Source organism: Chionomys nivalis, chromosome 21 (assembly GCF_950005125.1).
Source record: "Chionomys nivalis chromosome 21, mChiNiv1.1, whole genome shotgun sequence".
In the NCBI taxonomy this organism is placed as follows: domain Eukaryota; kingdom Metazoa; phylum Chordata; class Mammalia; order Rodentia; family Cricetidae; genus Chionomys; species Chionomys nivalis.
Window position 1 is genome coordinate 31,329,460 of NC_080106.1, and position 25,297 is coordinate 31,354,756.

The 25,297-nt window shown below is 49.2% G+C and overlaps 1 protein-coding gene across 1 annotated transcript; it reads right to left on the reverse strand.

Annotated features, from left to right (window-relative positions):
- Positions 1–1,482: 1,482 nt before the first annotated feature.
- On the reverse strand, positions 1,483–24,884 carry Adgrg3 (adhesion G protein-coupled receptor G3). Its single transcript, XM_057754266.1, has 12 exons — positions 24,833–24,884; positions 22,015–22,177; positions 11,391–11,526; positions 9,758–9,907; positions 8,933–9,067; positions 8,438–8,477; positions 8,207–8,298; positions 7,961–8,073; positions 5,769–6,049; positions 5,521–5,614; positions 4,943–5,217; positions 1,483–1,595 (listed from the first exon to the last, which is right to left on the reverse strand). The coding sequence occupies exons 1-12, from the start codon at positions 24,882–24,884 to the stop codon at positions 1,483–1,485; spliced, it is 1,644 nt and encodes a 547-aa protein (XP_057610249.1).
- Between the last annotated feature and the right edge of the window lie 413 nt (positions 24,885–25,297).

Genomic DNA, 25,297 nt, shown 5'->3' on the forward strand with positions numbered 1-25,297 from the left:
TCTCTCTCTCTCTCGCACACACTCTCTCTTTAACAACATGCTTCACACTGACTCTACAGAAATTCATTTCTTCCACAAAACCGAGGATAAGGGACCTCCTCAGGCTGCAGGTGGCAGTGCTGGCCCATTTCTCTTTCAAGGCCTCTGATGCTACAGAAGAAAGCTGTGGTTGAGAAATGAAGGCTGAGCCACCGAAAGCCACATGCTTAACCTGAGTCCTACCTGAAGCATCCCCTTCTCCAGGAATCTGTCAGCTTTATGCAAACACATACATCCATTTGCTCATCCAACGAGTATTCATTTATTAAAATATGTGCGACAATTATTGGCTTAACGTGGGAAGGCCTGCTGCTCAGGCTGGGTGGAAACAATGGACAAGGCTGTCTAGGTCCCTGCTTATAGGAGTTGGACATTGTGGAAAGAGTGGCCTCTTCTCCCTTCCTCCCTTGGCCACATGCACTTATGTGGATGGAGCAGGCATGGCTCCAGTTCTGGACCTCAACTTATGCCCCAACAAAGACAGCAGGCAGCAGGTCAGATTCAGATCTCCCACCTGGCAGTCGAGTGGAGTGAGTGCGGATGTTCCTGGAAGCTCACCCTCTGAGGGGCATTCTCTGAAAGTGTCCTGGGCACTTAGAAGGACCTCAGCCCTCAATAGTGCAGTAATTGCAGTTAAGATGAGCCCCGACTAGGGAGCAAAGATGAGGGTAGAGTAGGTAGAAGACCATCAAAGCCCCCAAAGAAACCTCCTGCCCTCTGCTCCCCTGGCACATATGGAACAATAGCCTGTGAATGTCCCGGGGTCTGGGGAAGATGGACATGCAGCTATGCAGTGGGATGGTGGGATTGTAGTGGGAGGGGCAGGAAAAGAACTCAAAAGACTGGAGTTTCTTCCAGGGGCTTCACCAAGTTTCCTCTCTTTGGCCCAGGCTCCCAGTGAGATGAGAGGTGGTCCATGGCCGAAAACAGCTGCTTAGCTGTCGAGATCCGTCTCCATGGCAGCCGGGGTAAAGATGACAAGCTGTCAGAGTGGTTGGTCTCAGGCTAATAGGGACTCTCCTGCAAATCTGCTTTTGTAGCTTTTTGGACCCATAAACACATCAGAATGGGAGCTTTTCAAAATGTTTTTTAATATCTATTTTATGTGTATGAGTGTTTTGCCCGCACATATATGTATACAGCACCTTTATGCCTGGTGCCCTTGGAGACCCGAAGAGGTATCAGAGCTCCTGGAACTATAGTTCCAGACAGTTGTGGGCCAGTGTGTGGGTGCTGGGAGCTGAACCAGTGTCCTCTTCAAGCCATCAATCTATCTCCAGTCCTCTGAATGGGAGCTTCAAAGTCATATGGTTCAGTGTGGTCTCCGTTCACTTCCTCCTCAGACACCCTGTACAGAGAAGGCAACGGAGCCCAGAAGGAAGTAGGGAGCTAGCTGTCTGAGGTCACGCAACCCAGCTGGAGGTGAGAGCACACTTCAGTCACCTACTCCTGTGACATGGAGTGGGCCTGGCCAAGGCGGGCAGTGCCGGAGGAGGGGGCTGTGGTGCTCTGCCTCGGGAAGTAGAGGATGATGAACCAACAGAAGATGAAGACGCCTGTGGTAAAGAGAGGGTTTCGGTGAGCCTGGGACAGGCTGTGGCAAAGCAGGGGCTCTACAATAAACAGTCAGGCACTTGATGAAAGAATTAGGTAAAATGAAATCTATTCCTGAAAGAGAACCAAATAAAACCTTGGAGACCACACACACCGACCACAGCAAAGGAAGAGCAAAACAGAGGCATTCCCAGATAAATAAACCAATGCCACTGCCACACCGGGCTCACCACACGGGCTCGCCTCACCGCGCTCCCCACACCGCAACTCCCCACCATCCTCCTATGAAGGACAGCTACAGGGTGCCTGCCAGCAGGATGAAAAGGGAAGGCATAGTAGCATATAAAAACTAGAGGAAGTGTAGAATTGACTGGGAAATACAACTGTGCCTGAAGGGAATCCATAATGAAAACACCACACAACAGTAACCATATTGAGACACTAAAAGGTACCAAGGGCTCTGTCTGCTGGATGTGGAGGAAGGTGGAAAAACCAAATAACTTAGACTCATCAGAGTGAGACGCACAGGCTTCAATAATGTAGCCCGTGCAAGAATAGTGAGATTAGCCAGGTGGTTGTGGTGGTGCACACTTTTAATCTCAGCACTCAGAAGGCAGAGGCAGGTGGATCTCTGTAAATTTGAGGTCAAACTGGTCTACAAAGCAAGTTATAGGTCAGCCAGAGTCATTACACAGAGAAACCCTGTCTCAAAAACAAAGCAAACAAGCGAAAAAGAATAATGATATCATCTCTAAGTTCAAGATGCCTCTCTCCCCAATTCCAAACATCTGGGATATTCCAAATATGAACTAATGAATACTTATCTGGAGACTGTCTCAGATAGTCCTAAAGCAATTGTGTGTATGTCTGTATATTTTTTTTAAGATTTACTATATATATATATATATATATATATATATATATATATATATATATATCTGAGTGTTTTACCTGCATGTATGTATGTGGACCAGGTATCTGCGGAAGCTATAGGTACTGGATTCACTGGAACTGAAATTACAGATGGTTGTGACCTCCCATGGGGGCACTGGAAACTGAACCTGGGTTCTCTATGATAGCAGCAAATGCTCTCACCCACTGACCCATCTCTCCCGCCCATTTTTTTTATTTATCATTTTAGTTAACATACAAAAAAGTAGATTTTACTGTAACATTTTCTTTAAGAAAAAGATTTGTTTTAATCTTATGCATATGACCGTTTGTGCCTGCATGTAAATGTATTTGCAGGTGTGCCCAGTACCAGAAGAGGGTACTTGATCCCCTGGAACTGGAGTTAACAGGTTGTGAGCTGCCATGTGACTGCTGGGAATCAAACCTGGGTTCTCTGGAAGAGCAGCCAGTGCTCTCAGCCACTGTGCCACCTCCCCGGGTACTCACCATGGCTTTTTCATACATAATTTGTTTGGGTGCTCTCTCTCTCTCCACCTCTGACTCCCAGCTTGTACCCTTCACCCCAGCATCCCTATCCACTCTTATGCTCTATGTATTCCATTTCCTTCTCCCCACCCTCTTCCTTTAAACCTTTTCCCTTCCCTTTCTTTGCCCTCACCCCACATACATACATGTATCAAACTTAAAGCTAGGACCTTAACGTGAGAGTGTCTTCTGTGGCATGTGGCTTCCACTGCAGACAACATGGTGCCCCTAAAGATTAGAGGCTTGGCTAACAGCACGGATCTTCACCTGGACCAGCAGATGCCAGCATATAACCAAACCCAGAATAGAAGTTTGGCGAATCTCTCCTTCCCTACCTTAAACTGTGTACATAGACATGCTGAACGTTTAAGGGGTGTACATCTAAGATGGCAATCCTCCCTCAAGGCTGATGTGATCAGTAGATTATTAACCAGCAGCCTTTGCAGGGTCCTGTTACCAAGCACAGGAGCAGTGCTGGCTGTCTTGGGTTTCAGCCCGACACATGGACCTAACACGCGTTCCTCTCCCCCCCGCCCCCCCCCCCCCCGTCTTCTTGGAAGAGTGGGTCTAACAAATGAGCATCTTGTGACAAAAGTTAAGGTTACTCCAAGGTGGGAGCGCTTTCTCCCTGCAGACAGTTCCCTGAATAACTGTCCTAAGGTAATGATTAACAAAGGTCCTGACTGTGCGTGCCGCTTGCCCAGTCTTTTGTTTCCTCTGTGTGCCAGGCCAAGGCTGACATCACCCTGAAGTCAGGGCAGAGGATGCTGTTCCTCCTGCTCCTCCAGGGTAGCTTTTCTCAGTGTATCCCTTTTCTGTTTCATCTGGTTGACTGGGCAAGTGGCTATGTGCGCTCTCCAGAGGAAGCCAGGGCTCTGGCTCAGGATGCTGGTAATACGCCAGCTCATAGACGACCTCCTGGGTCCCACACACGCACGCATTCATTGTGAAAACTGGGCTGAGGAAGGGACAAGGCCGCTTTAACTTAGAGTGAGGATGAGAAGTACTGTCTGGTGGAGTTGGGGGGCAATGATTAACACTGTCCCCTTGACAGAATCTAGACTCACTTAGAAGACAAGCCCCTACGTGTGCCTCCGAGGGATTTTGTAGATCAAGTTGATTCAGGTCGGAAGACTCACCCTAAAAGTAGGAGCCACCATTCCAAGGTCCTGGAAGAAATCTCAAAGAGGCCTGGTGACAAGGTTCAGCAGTAAAGGTGCTTGCCAGAAAGCCCGACCGCAGGGACTCAATACCTGGGACCACATGGTGGAAGGAGGGGACCCACTTCCACAGGTTGTCCTCTGACCGCCACGTGTGCATGCATTCGTACACAAATAAATAAACCAATACAATTCTAATAACTAAAAAGAGTAAGTGCCAGCACCTGTCTGTCTCCCGTGTCCTGACACGGGTATGATATGAGCAGCTGCATCTCGCCTTCCCCATCGCAGGGTCTGCACTCGTGAGACGTGAGCCAAGGGGAGGTCTTTAGTAAGCTGCTTTTGTTGAGCATTTTGTTGTAGCAATTTTTTAAAAAAATTAAATACATTAAAAACTTCTTTAGAATTCTATGTCCTGTCACATGACCCTGCCTTCCTAGATAAGACTGGTTAGGCCTAGCTGTGGTCATCTGATTCACAGGCTTGAAAGAGTCATGGTAGGCAGAGAGAGACCGAGTTGTCACAGAGCCTAGGTAGGAGACAACACTCAGCTCCAGAACAGGAGGTGGGAATATCTGCTTTGATTCATGTGGCTTTTCCTGATCCTGGCCCAGGTGACACCAGCCACCCTTGCTGCCCTGAATCCCACAAGAGTCTTGCATATCTAAAATTAGCACCTTTGACTTGAGCTGGTCCTGCAAAGTGCCCTCCCTGACCCCCAGGTACCCCTGGTGCCGACGAGACAGCCTCACCTTGCAGCGAGTTGAAGAGGGCAAAGATGTAGGTGGTGGACAACCCCAGGGGCGTGAGCACAGCCAGCCCCCAGGTCATGCCCACCAGGCTCGAGAGGCCCAGAACAGTGAAGACCGACCTCCAGGTCTGCCCCTGTTCTTTGCCCGCTGTGACACTGGGCAGCATGAAGATCTTCCAGGCCACCAGAGCCAGCACCACAGCTCCAAAGAGGAAGCTGACAAGGAAGTAGCCGTGGACGGTGGCATACAGGGCAGGTTCTTTCTGGAACCAGCACCTGAAGGAGAAGGAGACAGCTGCTGGGGCTGGGTAGGAAACCCTGACCATTGAGCCCCAGGAAGCTTCCCTGGCTGATCTTCAGTGACAAGAAGATGCCTCCCACCACTGCCCCAGCTTTCCTGGACTGCCCCCCTTATTTCACTTTCTGACTCCAGACTTTCATTTGCCTCCTGTGTCACAAGTCAGGTGGATCTGACCATTCTCAGCTTTGTCATTCTCCTCCTAAGGCCCCTCCCCTCACTCTCTCCCTCCCAGGAAACCAAAGACCTCCACACCCTCTGTTCCCCACAGCTCCACTCACAGCTCCAGAGAGGTGCGGTTCTCCTGGTCGCGGATAGTGTAAACACCGTAACTGTTGCTACTCCCAACACCAATGACCACAAGAGCAGGCAGGCCTGGGGCAAGGAGAGGAGGTGGGTATCACCGGTGCTCCCTGGGGTGAGCTCGTCTCAAAGTCCTGTAGCCATCCATCCCGCAAGCTTTGGGCTTCCATGGGTTCTATCTCCTTAGCCCTCTAACCTGCCTTCTACCCCTCCAGCCTGTGCTTACCCCATCCCAGCAGGCTCAGCTTCAGGAAGTAGTGTCCAAAGTAGGTATTGAAGACCCTGATGGCCAGCAGGTAGAGGTGGAAGGCCTCCAGGCCCATCCAGGTGAAGACACACAGCAAGAAGTAGTGGAAGATGGCAGCTCGGACCCAGCAGGAAGATGGGGGGCCTTGAGAGCTGCTCCCCACACTGATCAAGAAGGTAAGATTCAGGAGAAATAGGCTGCTACTCAGAGCCATGTGGATCTTAGGGGCATCTTCAGACTTGAACCTCTGCAGAGAGAGCCTGGGAGAGAAGGACAATGATGGAGTTCTGTTTTCTCCTGTCTCCCAGGCTTGATCATGCAGGTATTTCCCAGTAGCACAGTGAAATTCTCTGCCACCTCGCCACAGGGGATCCACCCATGCTGGGCCTCAGGGCCCTGCACAGGGGGCAGGAAGCTCTGGGTATGTGAGTTGGGCGAGCAGATGTGGGCAAATGGGTGAGGCCTAGAATGTAGCAGTGAGCAGGGCTGGGGGAGGGCCAGAGACTTGCTCAGGATCCCAGAGTCTCTACCCAGCCAGTGCGCCCTGCTTCTCTGTGGAGCTTCTTGCCACTCTAAATTCCTAGCAAATAAAGGCCAGGAGGGCTCCCACTCGAGAGTCAGAGCCTACAGTTTTCTGGAGTGGAGATAAGAGGCATGTCTACCTAAGTTGCTAGGCTCCTGTGTTGGGAGCCGGCAACCGTTTCCTCTAGGCGCTCCATGCTTGGCTCAAGGATCCAGCAGCATGGCTAGCTGGTGAGATACACTCAGCTCACTGAGAATGGGAATGGGCTAGGGACTGTGTTCTAGGCCAGTGCTTGGAGGGGAGGGATGGCAGCACACAGGGCCTGAAGCCCAGGGCTACTCGGTGACAAAGGCACATGAGAAGGACAGAGGGTCCCTGGACTGGAAAGATGGGAAGGTCAAAGAATGCTCCTGGTGGGTTCCAGTGAGCTTGGGCTCCAGGAGCTGGGGTTAGGGAAGGTTGTGACAGAGTCTTATCTCACAGGTTCCTCCACGTCAACAGGTATGGGATGTCATCGCTACAGTCTGGCTCAGAAGAGCCAGGTGGCAGGGCTATCTGTCCCTTGTGTCTGTCCCGTGCCTGTTCCTCACTGGAGAAACTTGCGTGTCCCTGAAAGGGCACTTTTCCCGACCTTCAGCCACGAGGAACTAGGAAGATGGTGGTTAGTCTCTTGCCATTTAAATCCAAGAGTAGTCAAATGGCTTGGCTGGCCAGTACATTCTACCCTGTGACCATTGTGGCTCAATCAGTCATTGGCCTGTGACCAAAATCAGACCCTAAAATAACTAGATATTCATGAGTTAAAGATGCATACACATAGAAGTGTGACCCCCCCAGAGTCCTGTGCCCACAGAAGTGCTCAATCTTCTGCTGCAACTTTGAATACTCTGAACAGGGGCCATGTAGTTTCATTGAGACAGATTATATCCCCATTCCAGTGTGGATGTGGGCACACAAACACACATGCATGCACTCACATGCACATACATGCATGCACTTGCATGCACACACATGCATGCATCCCTGCATGCATGCGACACACACATGCATGCATACACATATTGATGATGTCTAAAGCAGTAGAACTGAAGGGGTCTTGAGACTACTTAACCATATTCTGCCACTGACAGCTTCCTGGCTTTGATGATACGCTACAGTTACATATGACACACTTGGGGAAGTTCCGGGAAGGAGCCACAGACTGTCTGTGCTATTTTTGCAGTTTCCAGTTAGTCTATAATTATTTCAAAATGTTTGCTTTTAAAGACCTCAATTCTGGAGCTTTATCTTTGCTTGAATATCTAAGGAGCAGTTCTTGAGGAAACAGGTGAAATTAGTATCCTGACAAAGGAGAGAGAAAAGCTGTGGAAGGTAGAGCCAACCCCTGGGGCCTCGGGTGGAGCCCCTAGTTCTAGCCCTGCCTGGGCCACAGGAGGTGAGTTTTCCAGTTCCGTGAATCAATCATGCCCTGTGTTCGCCCATCTGAGCTGAATTTCTCCTACTTCCAACTTCAAATGCTAGTCTCACCTTGTCAACTAGCAGACTCAGGACCAGAGAAGACCACCAGGTGAGGCCACAGGGCAAAGATACTTCATCCCTTTCCTGTACCTCCCTGAGGGCATGAGAAAAAGGGGGTGGGGCCGCTCACCTGAGGGCAACATAGAAAACAATGGTGAAGGCCAGGAAGATCATGGAGACTCCACAGCCTGCTTGGGAGATGCGAGTGAGAGTCTCTGCTGTGGCCAGGTCCAAGATCGGCCTCTGTAGATGACCCCAAGTCCACATCACATCACTGAGAGGCCAGGTCCGCACATCTCCCAAACCCCAGCCAGCCAGGAAGCCTCTCCCAGGACAGAGGCTGGACCTCTGAGATCAGGAGGGCATGGGCTGTTACCAGCAGCAAGGCGAAGAAGGTTAAGTGGTCGCAGCGGCAGACAGTCCTCTCATCCCCGAGCTCCGTGGAGCAGCCTTGGGAATCCCAGTCTCCTGGGGACCACAGAAAGGTAAGGATGGGGGCTGGGGGAGTAGAAGAGGGAAGGGAGGGCCCGCCTCTACCCTCACCTTCAGCCCTATGGAAGCATGTAGCTTCCTTTTTTCTCATTCTAGAGAAGTCTTCCAGACCTACCTTTAACCACATTCCAGAATACACAAGTGAGGATCATATTCTGAAACCAGAGAATTCAAGTCAGGAAAGGAAGGAGGGGGAGGCAGGGAGGAGATGGTGCTCCCGGGGCCTACATGTGCCTTAAGAGGAAGACCTCTGTAGGCTACATGGGGAGATTGCATGCCTGGGAATCAGTGCTCCCTGGACAGTTGCTGTGTGTGGGAGAGATACAATAAACACGGCACACATAAGAGGGTTTGTCTGTCTGTGCACACACACCTTCAGGACCATTGCCTGCTGAGTATGGAAGCACGCACACACATTTATGAACATGGAGATGGGACACTATGGGGCATGTGTGTTCACATGGGCAGGGCAGACAGATGTCTTTGGGCATAACTCTGCACGACCCTGATGGTTTCTTCTGGGTAAAGGGCACAAGGCCCATGCATGGCTTCTCAGAGTTCAGGTGCTGGGTGCCCTCCGGAAACTGCCAGGCCTGGGCAGAAGACTCACAGGTGGCTGACGCTGGTGGGAGAAGGTGATCTCCACTGGCTCCGATAGCCCGGTGGCGTGCGTCTGGCTCACACTCAGGCCCACCATGCGGTTGTTCAACACGCTGCTGCCATTGTCCTGGAGGAGCTTGGGGCCCTGGGAGACAGTAGCAGGAGGCTAGGCTGTAGGAGGGGCTGACCTTACCTGCCCTAGCTAGAGAACTCTAGGACACCCCCTCACTTGGAGTCAAAGCCTGAAACTAGGGGAGCAGGGACCCAGCCACCCAGGGGCATAGGCAGCCATCTTCCTGCTGTCCCCTATAACATGCTGAACTAGGTTGAACTGGGCTCTAGGCTCCCTATCACCTTGCTCAAAGCCAACCCCTGACATCTCTGAACTGGAAGAGCTTGAGGCTAAGATAAGCCAGGAGATGGGGGTAAATGTCAGTGAATACCTCCAGGTGGAGGATGAGTGCATGCAGGCCCAAGGGTGCATAAATCTAAGTTTAAGTGAATGGGTGCATGTCTCAGGAGTGCCGTCTGGCATGTGTTGTCCAGGGAGAGCATGTTTGCCCATGTGGACAGTCATATCTGAGCACACCTGATTCCATGTTCTCGGGAATACAAAGTGTGTTTTTGCATGTGCAAGGACACACGAGCATGCGTGCGCCCACTTGGACTTCCTACACAGCCAACAGCTACTGGTGTCAGGATATCAGAATCATCTTCAGTCAACAGACTGTAGATATGGCTCTTGGATGACCCGGCTGCCTTAGAGAACATCCCAGGGACTCTGGCCCACTGAGTATTTAACTGCAGCTTCCTGAGCTCCCAGCAGGCCTCTTACCTTGAAGACATTCCCCGCACCAATGTCCAGAACAGTTATGGCCAACCGGACGGCAGACCTGTTGCCAGGCAGGAGGGCTCCAAACAGGCTCTTGGGAAGTCGAACTCTGTCAGTGGGCTGGACTTCACCCTGTATCACCTGCTTTGGGATCTGTAACCATGGACCCAGAAGCCCCTCCATTACCTGGAGGATTCCAGCCCCCACTCAGGTGCTGCTACTGTCCCCGTTGGGAAAGAAACTGCAGCATGTCGGGAGAAGGGGCAGCATCTGAGGACTTTTAGTTCTGGGGTGGAGGTTCTGCTTCTCGTGGACTAGGCCCTTGGACAGGCTTCAACAGTGGGGCCCAGCTTCCCCATCCCAGGGACCAGCTGAGCGTAACTGTGTTGGTGCAACCGTGCTCTGCTTTAAGTGTGGGGAGCATCCTGGAAAGAGGCTTTCCTTGGTGTGCAAGAGACTTGTATTCACCTTGAGCGTGAAGTCCTTCCTGCCCAACAGTGAAGTGTTATAGGAACCGAGCATAGTTAGAATGTTAGAACAAACCTCCCCCAAAATCACCGGGCATGCTTTGTCTAGTCTCTGGCCTCCTGGGTACCTTGGGGCCTCAGCCTGCACCTGCCAGTTCCCTGCTTCTGAAGGGTCCATGCTCATGGGAAGAGTTGGGGTTGAAGCCCCAGTTTCACTTTCCTAGTCCAGATCTTGTCAAAAGGACATGTGGGTGATGCCTTGGGTCAGTGCATACCCTACCCAGAGGGCACAGCATCATAAATGGCTGAGGATGTTGGGCGATGAGCAACTCAGCAAGATGCCCGGACCTCTGCCCTCAACTTCATCCTTGCAGGAAGGCTGGGGACTTGCTGAGCCCTTGCTGGACCAAGAATTCCTTGGATATTAAGTCAGATGCTCTTTCCAATATGTTTTTTTTTCTGTTTTTTTTTTAAAGATTTATTTATTAAGCATACAATGTACTGTTGGCAAGGAAGGCACCAGGTCTCATTACAGATGGTTGTGAGCCACCATGTGGTTGCCGGAATTGAACTCAGGACCTTTGGAAGAGCAGGCAATGCTCTTAACCACTGAGCCATCTCTCCAGCCCTGTTCTGTTGTTTTTGAGACAGAAGCTATCTGGATAGCCTGTGTTTGCCTGGAACTCAGGAGCAATCCTCCTGCCTCTGCCTCCCGAGTACCAGGAGAATGAGTGTGCATCATCCTGACTGGCTTCTGATCTCTTGAAAGTGGGCCATATTCTCACTATTTATAGGCAAGAAAATGGAGGGTCAGAAAAGTAGTGTACCCACAATGGCCATGGCTGGTAAGGGCAGAGGAAATTTACACTGGGAAAGTGTAAATCGGCAGCCTTCCCTCCCGCTCAGTTGCTCTGAGGCCAAGTGTGCCCTTACTCTGACTTCAGATGTGCGCTCTGGTAGAGAGGTTAGTGGGCACTTTAAGCTTGGAGGTGCCAGAGATTCATCTTCCAGATGAGCACCCAAGGCCTCTGGGAGAAAGGAGACCTTCTGAGGACATCAAGGGCTGAGAAGGGGGGCCAGTTCAAGAATCTCCCAGCACCCTGGCTCAGGAGGGATAAGCTTTGATGGGTACCACAGAGGCCTGAGCCAGCCACCAGGAAGCTCTTCACCTGGGAGGGCATCAGAGAGAAGAGCAGGTCTTCTGAGACGTCTGTGCTGACGTTCTGAATCAAGGCCTTAACAAAAGGCTTGTCCACAGTCTCCTTGGAATTCTCCAGCAGGTAGGACTCATAGTTCAGCCAGTATCTGCAAGGGGCAAGGGACCAGGGGAGGAGGAGCTTGTAGGCTGAGCCACCCACTCAGAGAAACCCTGTCTGGAAAAACCAAAAAAGAAAGAAAGAAGGCCACAGGAGCAAGCTCAAGCCAGCAACCCCCACCCAGCAGGCCTGAGGCAGTAACTTCCATAGGATGAGGTACAAGGGAACAACCGCTGAGGGAACAGGCCCAAGCCAGAGACCTCTGTGGGGCACATGCAAGTCAGGGACCTCCGAGGGAGCAGGCCTGAGCCAGAGACATTGGTGGGAACAGGCCTGAACCAGCGACCTCTGCCAGAGCAGGCCTGAGTCAGCTACCTCAGCCAGAGCAGGCCCCAGGAAACGACCTCCATAGGAGCAGGTCCAAGGGAGTCACCACTAAAGGAACAGGCCCGAGCCAGAGACCTCTGTCAGAATGGGTATGAATCAGTGACCTCTCCACCAAAGCAGGTCCACACCAGTGACTTCCACCAGAGCAGGCCTGAGCCAGCGACCTCTGCCAGAGCAGGCCCAAGGCAGTGACCTCAGTGGCAGCCCCAAGCAAGCAACCTCTGTGGGAGCAGGCATGAATGACCACCGGTATTGCAGAGCAACTCCTGGGAGTGCTGAGTGACCTCAGGAACACTGAGTGACCTCTGGGGTGACTGGAACTGTGGATCTGATTGCACCATGAGGAGCAACCATCTGGGCCTTGGATCCACTGGCACCTGGAAGATTGACCACCAGAGACACAGCCCCAACTACACCAGAGGAAAAGATGGGTAGACAAGGAAAGAACACATTCAACACCACAAAGAGCAATATGACACCAATAAAAACTAGTGGCCTTACAACTAAATATAAATTAAGCAGAAGCAAATGACCTAAAAAATAACTTTTGGAGAATGTTTGAGGCCATTAAAGAGGAAATAAAAATTTCCCTCAAAGAAATAGAGGAAAAGACAAACAAAAATTGGAAGAAATCAACAAATCCCTTAAATAAAACCAAGAAAAATCAATCAGACAGATGAAGAAAACTATTCAAAACATGAAAACTGAAATAGAGACAATAAAGAAAACACAGAGGGAATGATAGAAATGGAATTTATGAGAAAATAATCAGGAACCACAAATGCAAGCATAAACAGCAGAATACAAGAGATGGGAGAGAGAATCTCAAGCACTGAAGATACAATAGAGGAAATAGACTCATCTGTCAAAGAAAATATTAAATCTAACAAAAGCTTAACACAAAATATTCAGGAAATATGGGACACCATGTAAGGACCAAACCTAAGAATAGGGATAGAAGAAGGAAAAGAAGTTCAACTCATAAGCACAGAAAATATATTCAACAAAATCATAGAAGAAAACTTTCCCAACCTAAAGAAAGATATGCATATGAAGATACAAGAAGCTTACCAAACATCAAATAGACTGAATCAAAAAAAGTTTCCTCACCACATAATAATCAAAACACTAAACATACAGAATAAAGAAAGAATATTAAATGTTGCAAAAGAAAGAGGCCAAGTAACATATAAAGGCAGACCTGTCAGAATTGCCCCTGACTTCTCAATGGAAACAATGAAAGCCAGAGGTCAATAATTATGCAGACATTAAGAGACCATGAATATCAGCCCAGACTACTATACCAACAAAACTTTCAATCACCATAAACGGACAAAACAAGATATTCCATGACAGAACCAGATTTAACCAATACCCAGCCACAAACCCAGCCCTATACAAAGTACTAGAAGGAAAACTCCAACCCAAGGAAGTTGGCTACATCCACAAAAAACACACAATAACATCACCAACAACAAAAACTAAAATAACAGGAGCTAGCAATCACTGGCAATCACCTATAAAAAGGCACAGGCTAACAGATTGGATATGGAAACAGAATCCATTCTTCTGCTGTATACAAGAAGCACACCTCAACCTCAAAGATAGACATCACCTCAGAGTAAAGGGATGGGATTTTTTTTAATCAAATGGACCTAAGAAACAAGCTGGTGTAGCTATCCTAATATCTAACAAAATAGACTTCAAACTAGAAAGAAGGAAAGGGAGAAAGAAAGGAGGTAAGGAGGGAAGGGAGGGAAGGAAGGAAGAGAGGGAAAAAGAGAGAAAAAACTGGGCCACATGGGACTTGACTGCCTGGGAGCAGAGGGACAATAATAAGAGACAAAGGCTGCTGTCTCTCATTCTGTAGAGAAGAGCTGGTGTCACTCTCCGTGGTGCTGAAATTTAGAACTTTCTTTGTGCTTGGGTCTCTTTCCCTAGCCTGGGCCCAAATTGTTGCCTTCTTATTGTCTTCCTAGAGCTGAGATCACAGCCCCACCTCTTTAAAAAAAAATCTTTTTCTTTCCTTCTTTCTTTCTTTCTTTCTTTCTTTCTTTCTTTCTTTCTTTCTTTTCTTCTTTCTTTTTGGTTTTTAGAGACAAAGTTTCTCTGTGTAACAGCCTTAGCTATCCTGGAACTAGCTCTTGTAGACCAGGCTGGCCTCGAACTCACAGAGATCCACCTGTTTTTGCCTCCTGAGTGCTGAGACTAAAGGCACGCACCACCACTACTGCCTGGCTTAAAATCTTCTAAAATTACCTTTATTTGTTTGTTTATTATGTGAGAGACACTGCATGCCACAATTTGCATCTGGAGGTCAGAGGACAATTTGCAGGGATTGGTTCTCTCATTCTACTCTGTGGGTCCTGGGAATTGACGTCAGGTTGTCCAGCTTGTGTGTCAAGAGCTTTTACCTGCTAAGCCACTTCTCTAGCACTTCCCCCGCCCACTTCTTAAAAATGTAGTCCTGGAGATCAGAACTTGGGTCCTCATGCTTGTACACCACACCTTATTGACCTCTCTCCAGTCCTCTATTCACTATTCACTTTTCCAAGAAACCCTGAACAGGTGAAGGCTGAGGCAGTGATAGGAGGCAATAGGCTAGAGGAAGATACACCCAGACTGAGGCCATGGAGACAAAAGGCAATTCTCCCTCTCTCCCCTCCCATCCCCTCCCCTCCCCTCTCCTCTCCTCCCCTCCCTTCTCCTCTCCCTCTCTCTATTCTCCCCCCCTTTCTCACCTCTTCTCTCTCTCTCTCTCTCTCTCTCTCTCTCTCTCTCTCTCTCTGTGTGTGTGTGTGTGTGTGTGTGTGTTGGGGATGAAACACGAGATCTCAGGCATGCTAGACAAGTGCTCAAAACTACAACACCCCAATCTTTGTCATCGTTTTTGAATAGCCATAGTTATCAAAGAGAAAGGACCCTATAGAGACGACAGAAAATAGATTGCAGAATAGAAAAGTAAACCATGCAAAAATATGCAAGTATCATTGGATGGAGACAGCATAAGAAAACTATTGGACCAGAATCATAGAGATGAGGCTGTGGAATCCATAGAGCAGAACATATTATCCTGCCTTGATTTACCTTAAATAGTCAAGAAAGGGTTGGCTTTCATTGGTACCAAATAAAATAAGAAACTATAGAAGAATTGACATTTTTGTTGCCACAAAAAGTGGTAAATAGTGAATTGAATATATGTTTCTATACGTTCCTACCTTATATACTTAGAGACCTTCCTCAGCTTTGCAAAACAACCCACTTCACTGTCCTAAGGAAGAGTGATTCTTGGGTACAGTGACTTCTCATTATTTTATGTTGTTTTAGTGCCACCCCCTTCTGTGAGACAGTCCCAGGCTGACTTCAAGTTCACAGCCCACCTTCCTTCACCTCCTGAGACTTGGATTATAGATGTACACAACCACACTGGAGCTCTCAATCATCTAGAATGTAAGCGGAACATTCCTATTCAGAAGCAGTCTCCAAACCCACACCCCACCCCTCCTTCACTCTTTCTTATGGGTTCAATCCAGACATCTGCTTCATGGTAAGCTACTTCTGATGACCTCTCCCCAAGGGGACAGATCGAAACAAGCACTTGACTGATCCCCCCGACCCTCACACCCTATACAAAACATACAGATAAAATATGTTGTGGTGACAACTCTCTGTCAGAGAGTGACCTTCTGGAATTTCTGACAATGAAACCAGAAGGAGGAAGGGGGAGAGGGAGAGAGAAAGAGGGAGGGAGGATGGGAGGGAGGGAGGGAGGGAGAGGGGGAGGGGGGAGGGAGAGAGAGAGAGAGAGAGAGAGAGAGAGAGAGAGAGAGAGAGAGAGAGAGAGAGAGATTTAACCAAGGAAACTATTTAAATGACCAATGAGCTCATGCAAAGTTGAGTGGCCAGAACTGCATGAGGGCCTTCTACACTGCTGACAGGAAGCAAATGGCACAATCACTTTGGGAGACAGTTTGGCAGTCTTTTATGGAGCACAACATATATTCAGTGTATATTCCAGCAATTCTGTTCCCAGGCATAGATCTTCCAACAAATGACAACATATGGCCTCAGGACTTGGATTAAAATATTCATAGGAACAATATTCAGACCAATCAAGAACTGGCACCAGTTCAAATGCCCATCAATTGGTAAATGGACAACAGAATGTAATATATTTGCATGGGTAATCAAACTAAAATAAAGACCATAAAATATGAATGAGGCTCACTGCACTAAAGGAAGGGTCACTTGAAAGAGTTCCCTTTATACAAGATGCCCAGAGGTGGTCCTAAGGAGGATGAGGCTGGCCGGACCCATAGTGGTGGGGCAGGAGCAGCAGGAGGCTGCAGACAAGCATCTAGAGTGACTGCAGCGATGGCCTCACACACTGTATAAATATCCTAATACTGAACTCTAGTGGCGAACAGTGTGTGTGTGTGTGTGGTGTTATCCATTGCATCCACATCAGGATTCCAAACTGAGGTGGCACAAGCCTGTGACTCCAGCTACTGGGAGGTGGAGGCAGAGGGATCAGGAGTTCCAGGTCATCCTTAGTCAGTTTGAAGCCTGGGCTATAAGAGACCCTGACCCTCCCCCCATTCACTGCTGAAAAAGAAGATAATACAACCAAATTTAAAAGCAAATAAAATATAGTCTGGTGGTAGTGGCACACGCCTTTGATCCCAGCACTTGGGAGGCAGAGGCAGGCAGATCTCTGTGAGTTTGAGGCCAGCCTGGTCTACAAGATCTAGTTCCAGGATAGGTAAACTTTAAAAAGCACTGGATTATAGACCAGTGACCACAAGGGCACTGTTGCTATCATCGTGTTGCCTGAGAGACACAGTTTAATGGAGGAGACACTTATTTTGACTTATGACTTCAGAGGGCTCAGCTCCCAGAGCCCCCAGGTGAGTGTCTTTACTGTTTCCCTGTTACGGCGAGGCGGAAAACCATGTGAGGTAAGGAAGAGACTGCTCACCTCATTGCCGCTGGGAAGCAGAGCATAAAAGGAAACAGAAAGACAGGGCCAAGAGGCACCCTTTCAAAGGATGCCCCAGCTAGGCAGCACCTTCCCAGTTCCACTCCCCCACCCCTGCGGTTTACTCCAAGTTTGAATTCACGAGCATTTGAACCATTGGCTAGCTCAGAGCCCTCACAATTTTATTATCCCTGAAAGGAATTCAGACACAATCAGAGGTAGTTCTGTCATCCAGTTGCTCAACACAAATAAGTTGACAATCAAGACTCACCATCAAGGACTGAAGAGATGAATCAGCAGCTAAAAGCACCCATTGCTCTTACAGAAGTCACACATACACAGCGGCTCCCATGGTGGCTCACAACCATTCATATCTCCAGTTCCAGGGCATGGGACACCTTCTTCTGACCTCCACAGGCACTGCACGTCCGTGGTGTACATGCACACATGCAGGCAAAACACTCACACTCATAAAATTAAAAAAAAAATCTAAAAATAACTCAAAATAAATGTTAAGAAAAATTAACCACCCCACCATGGTTGTCACCGTTACTAAACAGGCCTTCTGTGAGACTGAAATTTTTGTCAGCTTTCTGAGAATGAGGTTGACATATGTGTGTAGTCATGCAAAATCTACCACATTTGGGACAGGCACAGGAAGAGGCCAAAAGAGGGTGTTGGATCCCCTGCAGCAGGAGTTACAGGTGGTTTGTAAGTGGCCTGGTGCAGGGAATTGAACCTGGGTCACCTGCAAGAGCAGCAAGTGCTCTTAACTGCTGAGCCATCCTCTCTAGTGACAACCTTTGTGCATTAAAAGAATAATAATTATTATTAGATGTCTCAACATATCTATTTTTAAAGAAGCATGGTGTTGGACTTCTGCTTTGGGATCAGGAAGAATTGTTTATTCTCCTAAAAATGCATGGAGAAGCAAAGGCATGCAACGATGGCTGTGGTACCCTGTCAATGGCAGCTAGGACAGTGATAACCTTGGGATGACATCATGGATAAAGTCTAGAACAGTGACGACCTCGGGGTGACATCCTGTATAAAATCGTGAACATGAGGTTCAGCACATGTGGCCTCTCTTGTCCTGGGACATCTGTTCTTCCTAAGATCTTTCTACTGAAAGTTTGAGTTCCTGGTGAATAGAGGTCACCGTGGGTCACAAAGCACACCTCACTGGCCACAGCAGGGATGAACCCAAAGAGCACGCTAAGGGAAGGAAGCCATTTCTAAATACTGTTTGGCTCCCTTTCTGTCACCAGGACAGACAAACCCAGGGGAAGAAAGTTGCCTCAATGCTGACTATGGCAGTAGTGAGGTCAGGCCCTGCCTCAGACAGGCTCAGAGCTCTGGAGCCACTGCATGGCATCAGGAGGTCTCAGGGAGGTGTGTTAGAGAAGAGAAACAAACCTGAGACTCAATAGCCGTAAATAAGCAGCAAGCTTTTCCTCCCCCACACTGTCTGCTGACTCTGCCAGCCAAGCGGAAAGCTCTGAGGAATCGAGCAGTTGGCTCTTTTCTCACGAGAGCTTAGACATGTGAGCAAGGAATCAATAAAACTTTTGAAGAAACCAGAAGGGGGCAGTTTTGTGATCTTAGCATAGAAAAGATTATTTTTGTTTGTTTCTTTTCTTTTTGTCTGCGACAAGATCTGGTCTTACATAGCTCAGGCTGGCCTCAAATTCATCATGGAGCTGAGGTTGGACTTGATCTCTTTAGCCTTCTGCTTCCTCCTCCTGAGTTCTGGGATTAAAGTCGCTCCAACAGTCCCATCTCTCTGGTTTCAAATAGAAATTCTTTAAAAAGGCAATAGGGCGCCTTCCTTTTCTGTCTCTTTCCCGAAGAGGTAGCTGCTGCTGTGGCTTCTCACTTCTCTCTTCCCTCCTCCCTCCTCCCTCTGTTTCTCTTTCTCTCTCTCTCTGCTCTTCCCCCTCTCCCCTTCTTCCCTTTCTCCTTCCCTTCCATAACCCACTAAATAAATACCCATTTTCTCTGCAAAAAAAAAAAGCAGTAGGGCTTGTGAGATGGCTCAAGGGAATAAAGATGTTTGTCATCAATCCCTGAACCCATGTGGGAGGTGGTAGGAGGAAACTAACTCCACACATATGCTATGGCATGCAAGTTCCCTAACATTATACACACACACACACACACACACACACACACACACACACATATACACACACACACAATAATAACACTTAAAGCAAACCTAAAGATCTGATCAATTATAGTAACTAAAATTAAAAACCTTAGCAGCAGTCAAAAGACAGTGCTGAGAAAGTGAACAGGAAGTCGTGAAGAGAAAGAATACTCTCAGTGTACATATTCACAGAGACACATGCAGAATATCCAAAGGATCCCCAAATCACTACAGAAAATCCAAACAGCTCTATAGACCAACAAGCACACAGAGATGTCAAGATTTAAGAGGAACAAGGCAAGGTGTTCAACGTCAGTCATCAGGAAAATGTCATTACAGTCTCCGTGAGATACACTAGGAACTGTAAGGATGGCTAAAAGGAAAGGCAAACAATACCAAGAGCTGGCACAGCTATGGGTCAACCCCAGTGACACAACCTATGGGAATGAGATTTGATCTGACCAATCAGTAGCTTCTTCTGGAGTCAACCCTGTGCCACCCCCCCCCAATCACTAGCTCCACGCCTAGGAATACAAGTTCACTACAATACAGGACTACAAATGCTTAAAAGCTTGAGTCGCCCACAAAGAAATAAGTTGTAAGTTACATGTCATATAAGAGGCTGAAAAAGGAAACACACCCAAACGAAGACAATAACCATCAGTGGTTCATGGGTTAAGGGGAATTTCACTTCCTTTCTGTAGCTGATTTCCAATGAATATGTGTTACTTTTTGTAGTTCCTTTTGTTTGCCGAGACAGTATCTCTCTGTGTAGCCCTGGATGTCCTGGAACTCAGTATATAGAACATGCTGGCCTTGAACTCCTGCCTGCTCTGACTCCTGAGTGCTGGGATTAATGGCCACCACACTCAGCATGTATTATTTTTATAATCAAAAGAGCCTTTAAAACAAAGCACACTAACATTTATTGAGCTCCCACTGTCTGCTAATACTCCCCCATGAATTATTCACGCAATCAATCCTCAGTGACATTGTGAAGAAGCCTGAGAGGTCGGAAGCAGGGGCTTGAGAACGCGACAGTGTGGCAGTGTGGACGATGGCAGAAACCCCAACGCTCAGGTGTAGAGCTGTGTGTTTAACCTCTGCCGTCTCTGAATCCCATTTTACAGGTAACCTAGATGACACCTGAGCACTGGCAGACCGGTCCAGCTTGTCACATATTCAGCTCCTGTCAATTTGGCCTCTTACCCACTGTGCAATCATAGGCAAGTTCTTTGACTGCACAGAACCTCACTCAGTTCTCTCATCTGAGAAATGGGTTGGTAACAGGACCTACTTCAGAGCTGTTTTTAGTCTGGATGTCAAACGTCCCACAGGATCCTGTGTAGGAACACTTTGACCTCCTCTGGTGGTGCTGTTTGGAAGGTTGGGCCTAGATGGCGGATGTAGAACACAGAGGACAGGTCTTGAAGAATACAAGCGAGGCCTGCTTCCTATTGGCCTCTGCTTCCCATGCCCCTCCCTGACAAGGCATGTATGATCAAGTCAAGCTGAAAGCCTCTGCCGCCATGGACAGAGCCTCTCCATCCACCATGCCCTCCCCACCATGGATGGACAGCAGCACCCTCTACTGTGAACCAGCCTTCCCCTTAGCTTGCTCCTGCAAGGTATCTTGTTTCAGCGATAGGAAAAGTAACTGTAGACAGTGTTATGAAGATAAAAGGGCAAACTCAAGGGATGTGGTGGTAACCAACTCAGTCCCCAGGGCACTCGCTCTTTCCAAGGTGTATATTCAGGTCCTAAGGTGCCTAAGAAGCTGCCTGAGTAGCGGCAGACGGGGCTGGGAATGTTTCCAGGCCACTGAAAGACTGCCGATCTGAACCTGGTCTCAATAACCAGCTTTGGGCAAAGGTTTTCATTCAGCCCTTTGACGACCATTTCCTGAGTCCTGGCTGTAAGCTGGCACTTCGGTAGCATCCCGGGTGAGTTTTGGATCCCTTTGCCTAGAGGACAGAGCTACTCTGGCAATGGCTCCATCAGGGACAGCACCTGGAGGCTTCCCTTCCCCCACCCCATCTAACCAGCTCCCTTGGTCTCATGAAGCCCATCTCTGGCCTCCCCGGGCTATCTTTCTTGAGCAGCTCCATGGAGCCTGCAGAATTACGTCCTATCCCATCTCATCTCCGCCTATGACACCCTTGGATCCTGCCCTGAAGTCCAAGCAATCAGTCTAGAACGCAGAGCTGACCAAATCCTTCTTAACTTCAACTATGCCGTGTTCCTGTTTCCCATAACGATCCTTCACACCTGACTCCTTGTTTATATTTCCAGTTCTATCCCCCACCCGTCCCATCTTGACATTGTCTCCTCTGTCCCATGAACGTCTTTGCATTCTAACAATTCAAGCCTTGTTGGCCGTCCCTAGCACTATGGAGTCATATCACCCACCATTGTGTGGGTCCACTGGAAAACTTTTCTGTGCTTCTCAAATCCCTTTCCCAGACTGCCTCCCAGAGAAGGCCTTAGCAGACTTCCTCTTCTGTGCTAAACTGGCTCCCTGTCCACACTTCTGACTGGCCATACTCTGAAGTCATCCCTATGGGTGTCCCTTTTTGTCCCTCCACTGTTCCCAAGGCAGAGATAGGATAATTGTCTCTGCCTCCACTCGTCCAGTGGTTCTCAGCCATCCTGATGCTGCGACCCTTTAATACAGTTCCTCATGTTATGGTGACCCCCCCCCCGCCACCATTATTTTCATTGCTACTTCATAACTGTAATTTTGCTGCTGTTGTGAATTGTAGTGTAAATATCTGTGTTTTCTGTTGTTCTTAGACCACCCTTGTGAAAGAGTCCTTTGACCCCCCCAAAAAGGGTTCATGACCTACAGGTTGAGAACCATTGCCCTAGTCTATAGGGATGCTGATTACCTGGGTGGAGCCAGTCAGAGAGAACACGCCAGGGTGAAGAAGGGAGCAGCGAGTTCCAGGGCCCTGGGGGCTTATGAGCTTATGGCTTCCCAACAGACCACTCTTCCCATTCCTCCCAGACCCCTTTCCCCTCACCTCTGCAACTTCCCCACATCACAGGAGATGTTCTCTGACGGCCCGCACGTGGTGAAGCACTCAGCAATGTCATTCAAGTCATAGTTGTCATACTCATGGTTCCCCTTGAGCAGGCAAACGTTCCTTGACTCTTCAATGGTCTCAACATACTCTGGATTCTCTTCTGATCGTATAAATCTTTCGCCTTTTACTAATGGAGGAAACAGAGCCGACAAGGGGCAGGTAGCGGAGGGGCAGTGGACTAGGTAGGTAGCTGCATCTGTCAATCAGCCAGCTGCCCTCCAGCAGGCTCCACCCTCCTCAACTCCCAAGAGCCACTCCTACCTCACGGGGCTGGTGTGGTGACTGGGGGAAAGCATGGCCTGTGATTCTCTAGACAATGGCTTTCCATACAGTGCTCCCTGAAGAGCTTTCTCTGCCAGTCCTGTCACCCTCAAACGTCTCCTCCGCAGAGCCTGCCTGGTTCCCTGCATTGCTCTATCAGATCCTCCCAGACCTGGCAACTACTGCCGGCTCTAACTCACAAGACCTTAGCCTCCCAGCTTTGCCTGGGGTAGGTAGGGGCTGCAGCAGGCCCAGGTGCAGGGAGGGGACGACTACACAGGGGCTGGAGCAGTCAGCAGATGGAAGCTACTCTGACACAGAGCTAGACAGACCAGCTTCTGTGACTTCTACTTAGAGCCTTGTGCGGCGGAGTGCAGAGGCTTCCTGTCACAGCCTGGCTGTTTGTCCTCAGGAAAGTTACTCAATCTCTCTGAGGCTTGATCTTCTCACCCCTTTTTGTTTCAGGAGATGGAAACAGATTATACACCTGGGCACACAGCCCATCTTATGTAGGACGATGTGGGTTTTGTTTTGTTTTTTTCTGAGACAGAATCAGTCTTTCTACATATCCTGGGCTGTCCTGGAACTCACTGTGTAGACAAGGCTGATCACAAACTCACAGAAAGCCAACAAGGTTTCTCTGTGTCGCTTTGGAGACTGTCCTGGAACTTGCTCTGTAGACCAGTTGGCCTCTAACTCAGAGATCTGTCTGCCTCTGCCTCCTGAGCCCTGGGTTTAAAGGCGTGTGCCACCACCGCCCGGCTTATGATGTGACTTTTAATTGAAGTAAAATTGGTGTGTGTGTGTGTGTGTGCGCGCACATGCGTGTGCATTTGGGCATGTGTGTATGCGCATGTGTGTGTGTGTGTGTGTGTGTATGTATCGCCCATTGTCTCTATCTTTATTAGCTTCTGCAAAAACTTCAGGAAAGGCTCATATCACAGGACTCTCTGCATCAGATTTTCAGCAGGCGGGGTTGGAGTGTGGCTCAGGAGAGCATCTGTCTGGTATGTCCAATGGGTCAGTCCTAGTGTCCAGGGAAGTGAGTGTGGACAGGGGTGGGGCTCACTAGGCAAGCCACTTAGCATGTGGGAAACCTTGTCTCCAAAAACAAATGCAGAAATGACTGTTGCTAGGCTTTATCAATTTCCCTTCAGAAAACACGTGTTCACGTTCGAGACCCTCTTCTCGCCACCGGCCCCTTTCCCTTCTACAGCCGCAGCCCATTCCTCTCGCTTCAGGCTCAGGGTGTCAGGCAAGCAGCTACCACTTTTGTGTCCCCCTTTTAGCACCACACATGCTTCTCGAGTGTGTGAGTAAAGGGATGGGGGTAAATGGAATATGGCATCTGATGCACCGCAAAGGGCAGAACCCAACGTCCTATATGAAGCTGCCAACTCCTATGTCACTCAGATAACTGACATCACCCAGTCCTGAGCATCCCTGACATCATTAGATCCACATCACCACTTGGAAAAGCCTTGTTGGCCTTCCCAGGGTTGCCTGGCAGCCTGCTCTGCCCCAGGATGTGCTCTGGCCATGGGAAAGACAGCACTGTCATTTTCTATCTACTTTTGTATCTGGAGCCTCCAATAGCCCAGGTTAGCTTCAGAAATGTTGTGCACCTGACCCTTCTGCATCTACCTCCCAGGTGTAAGTATGTCTCACAGTATCTGCCCGCTTTTGAGCCAGACATTGAGCTCTGTCCTTTACCGAGTCCCCTAACATCTAAAGAGAAGAGATTTTTTTTTTTTTAACCAAAAGATGCTGACCCATGCGGCCAGTCAGAAGTCCACAGGTGACAGACATGCAGAGAAGTGAACCCCGAGGATACTTGTCAAAGTCGAATGAAACAAAGACAGGCATAGCCCCGAGACAGGAGCACCCCACCACTCCACATAGTCGGCACTCGGCAGCCAAGGACGTGGAGCCGCCCACGGAGGGAAGGGTGGGAGCTGGCTGTCCTGGGTAGAGCAGGACTAGGAACCCATGTTGGTATATTAAGCAGAAATGAGTATGACGGGAGTGGTCTGGGCCCCAGCTCCGCTCACGGATGACACTGAGCAGCGCTGACAGGGAGGGGGAGCCTGTGATGGGTGGACTACGGGGGGCAGAGCACTTGCTCACCCTTCCAGGCTCAGATTCCAGAGGCCCCAACACCTCTGTCTGGAACCCAAAGGCTACTCAATAGCTCATTTGGCCCACCATGTCCTAGAACCAGGTTCTAGCCCAGCCGGGATGGATGGACATTTATCCTTCCGCCCCACCTACAACACACCATGGAGTGACAGAGGGAGCTGAGACCCAGCATGATGGGATTTATTAGGACAGGAATGACCCAACAGGACGAAAGAGATGATGAAGTGGTCACTCTCATTCCTCACTTCCCCAGCCTGTCTGAGTCCCTGGATCTCTCCCCATGCTCCCCGGGGTCCTTCACGGCACGGCATCTTGCAGCCTTTGCAGGAAGGCTAGAGGAACCACGTGTGCTCACCTGAACCCAGTAGCAGAAAGAGCAGGAGGCCCAGGTTCCTGGCTGTTGCCATCAGTGTTCAGTAGAATCCGGTGGCTGTGTGGCCTCCTAATCGCAAGCTCTGTCCAACTGGCCTTCCTCCTGCCTGACGTGCGGTCACTGTTTCCTGTTTCTTCTTTCTTGTTCTTCCTGCCCAATGAATGGCGCCATCGGTGGGGTTGTGAAAGGTGGCTGTGGGGAACTAGGAAGTGCTCTGTGACCCACATGGTCCTGAGATCACCTGGAGATGGAACTGGGCTGAACTCCCACCACCCTGCCAGTGGGCACTGCGGAGCTGGAGTCCATCAGCCACAGGTGTCTCTGCCCTGAGTAGGCTTGGAGTCTTGCACACCTTCCCCATTTCCCTAGCAAGGGTATGGGAAGCTCATTTCCGCCTCTGTATGTGCGTAAGTGTGCATGCGTGTATATGACTTCCCTTCTTCCTGC

Coding starts and splice junctions, on each gene's coding strand:
- Adgrg3 (XM_057754266.1), bottom strand. CDS start 24,884: ATGGCAACAGCCAGGAACCTGGGCCTCCTGCTCTTTCTGCTACTGGGT. Junction 11,527..22,014: donor GATGTGGGGAAGTTGCAGAG/GTGAGGGGAAAG, acceptor TGCCCCTTGCAG/ATACTGGCTGAACTATGAGT. Junction 8,299..8,437: donor ATTCTGGAATGTGGTTAAAG/GTAGGTCTGGAA, acceptor TGTGGTCCCCAG/GAGACTGGGATTCCCAAGGC.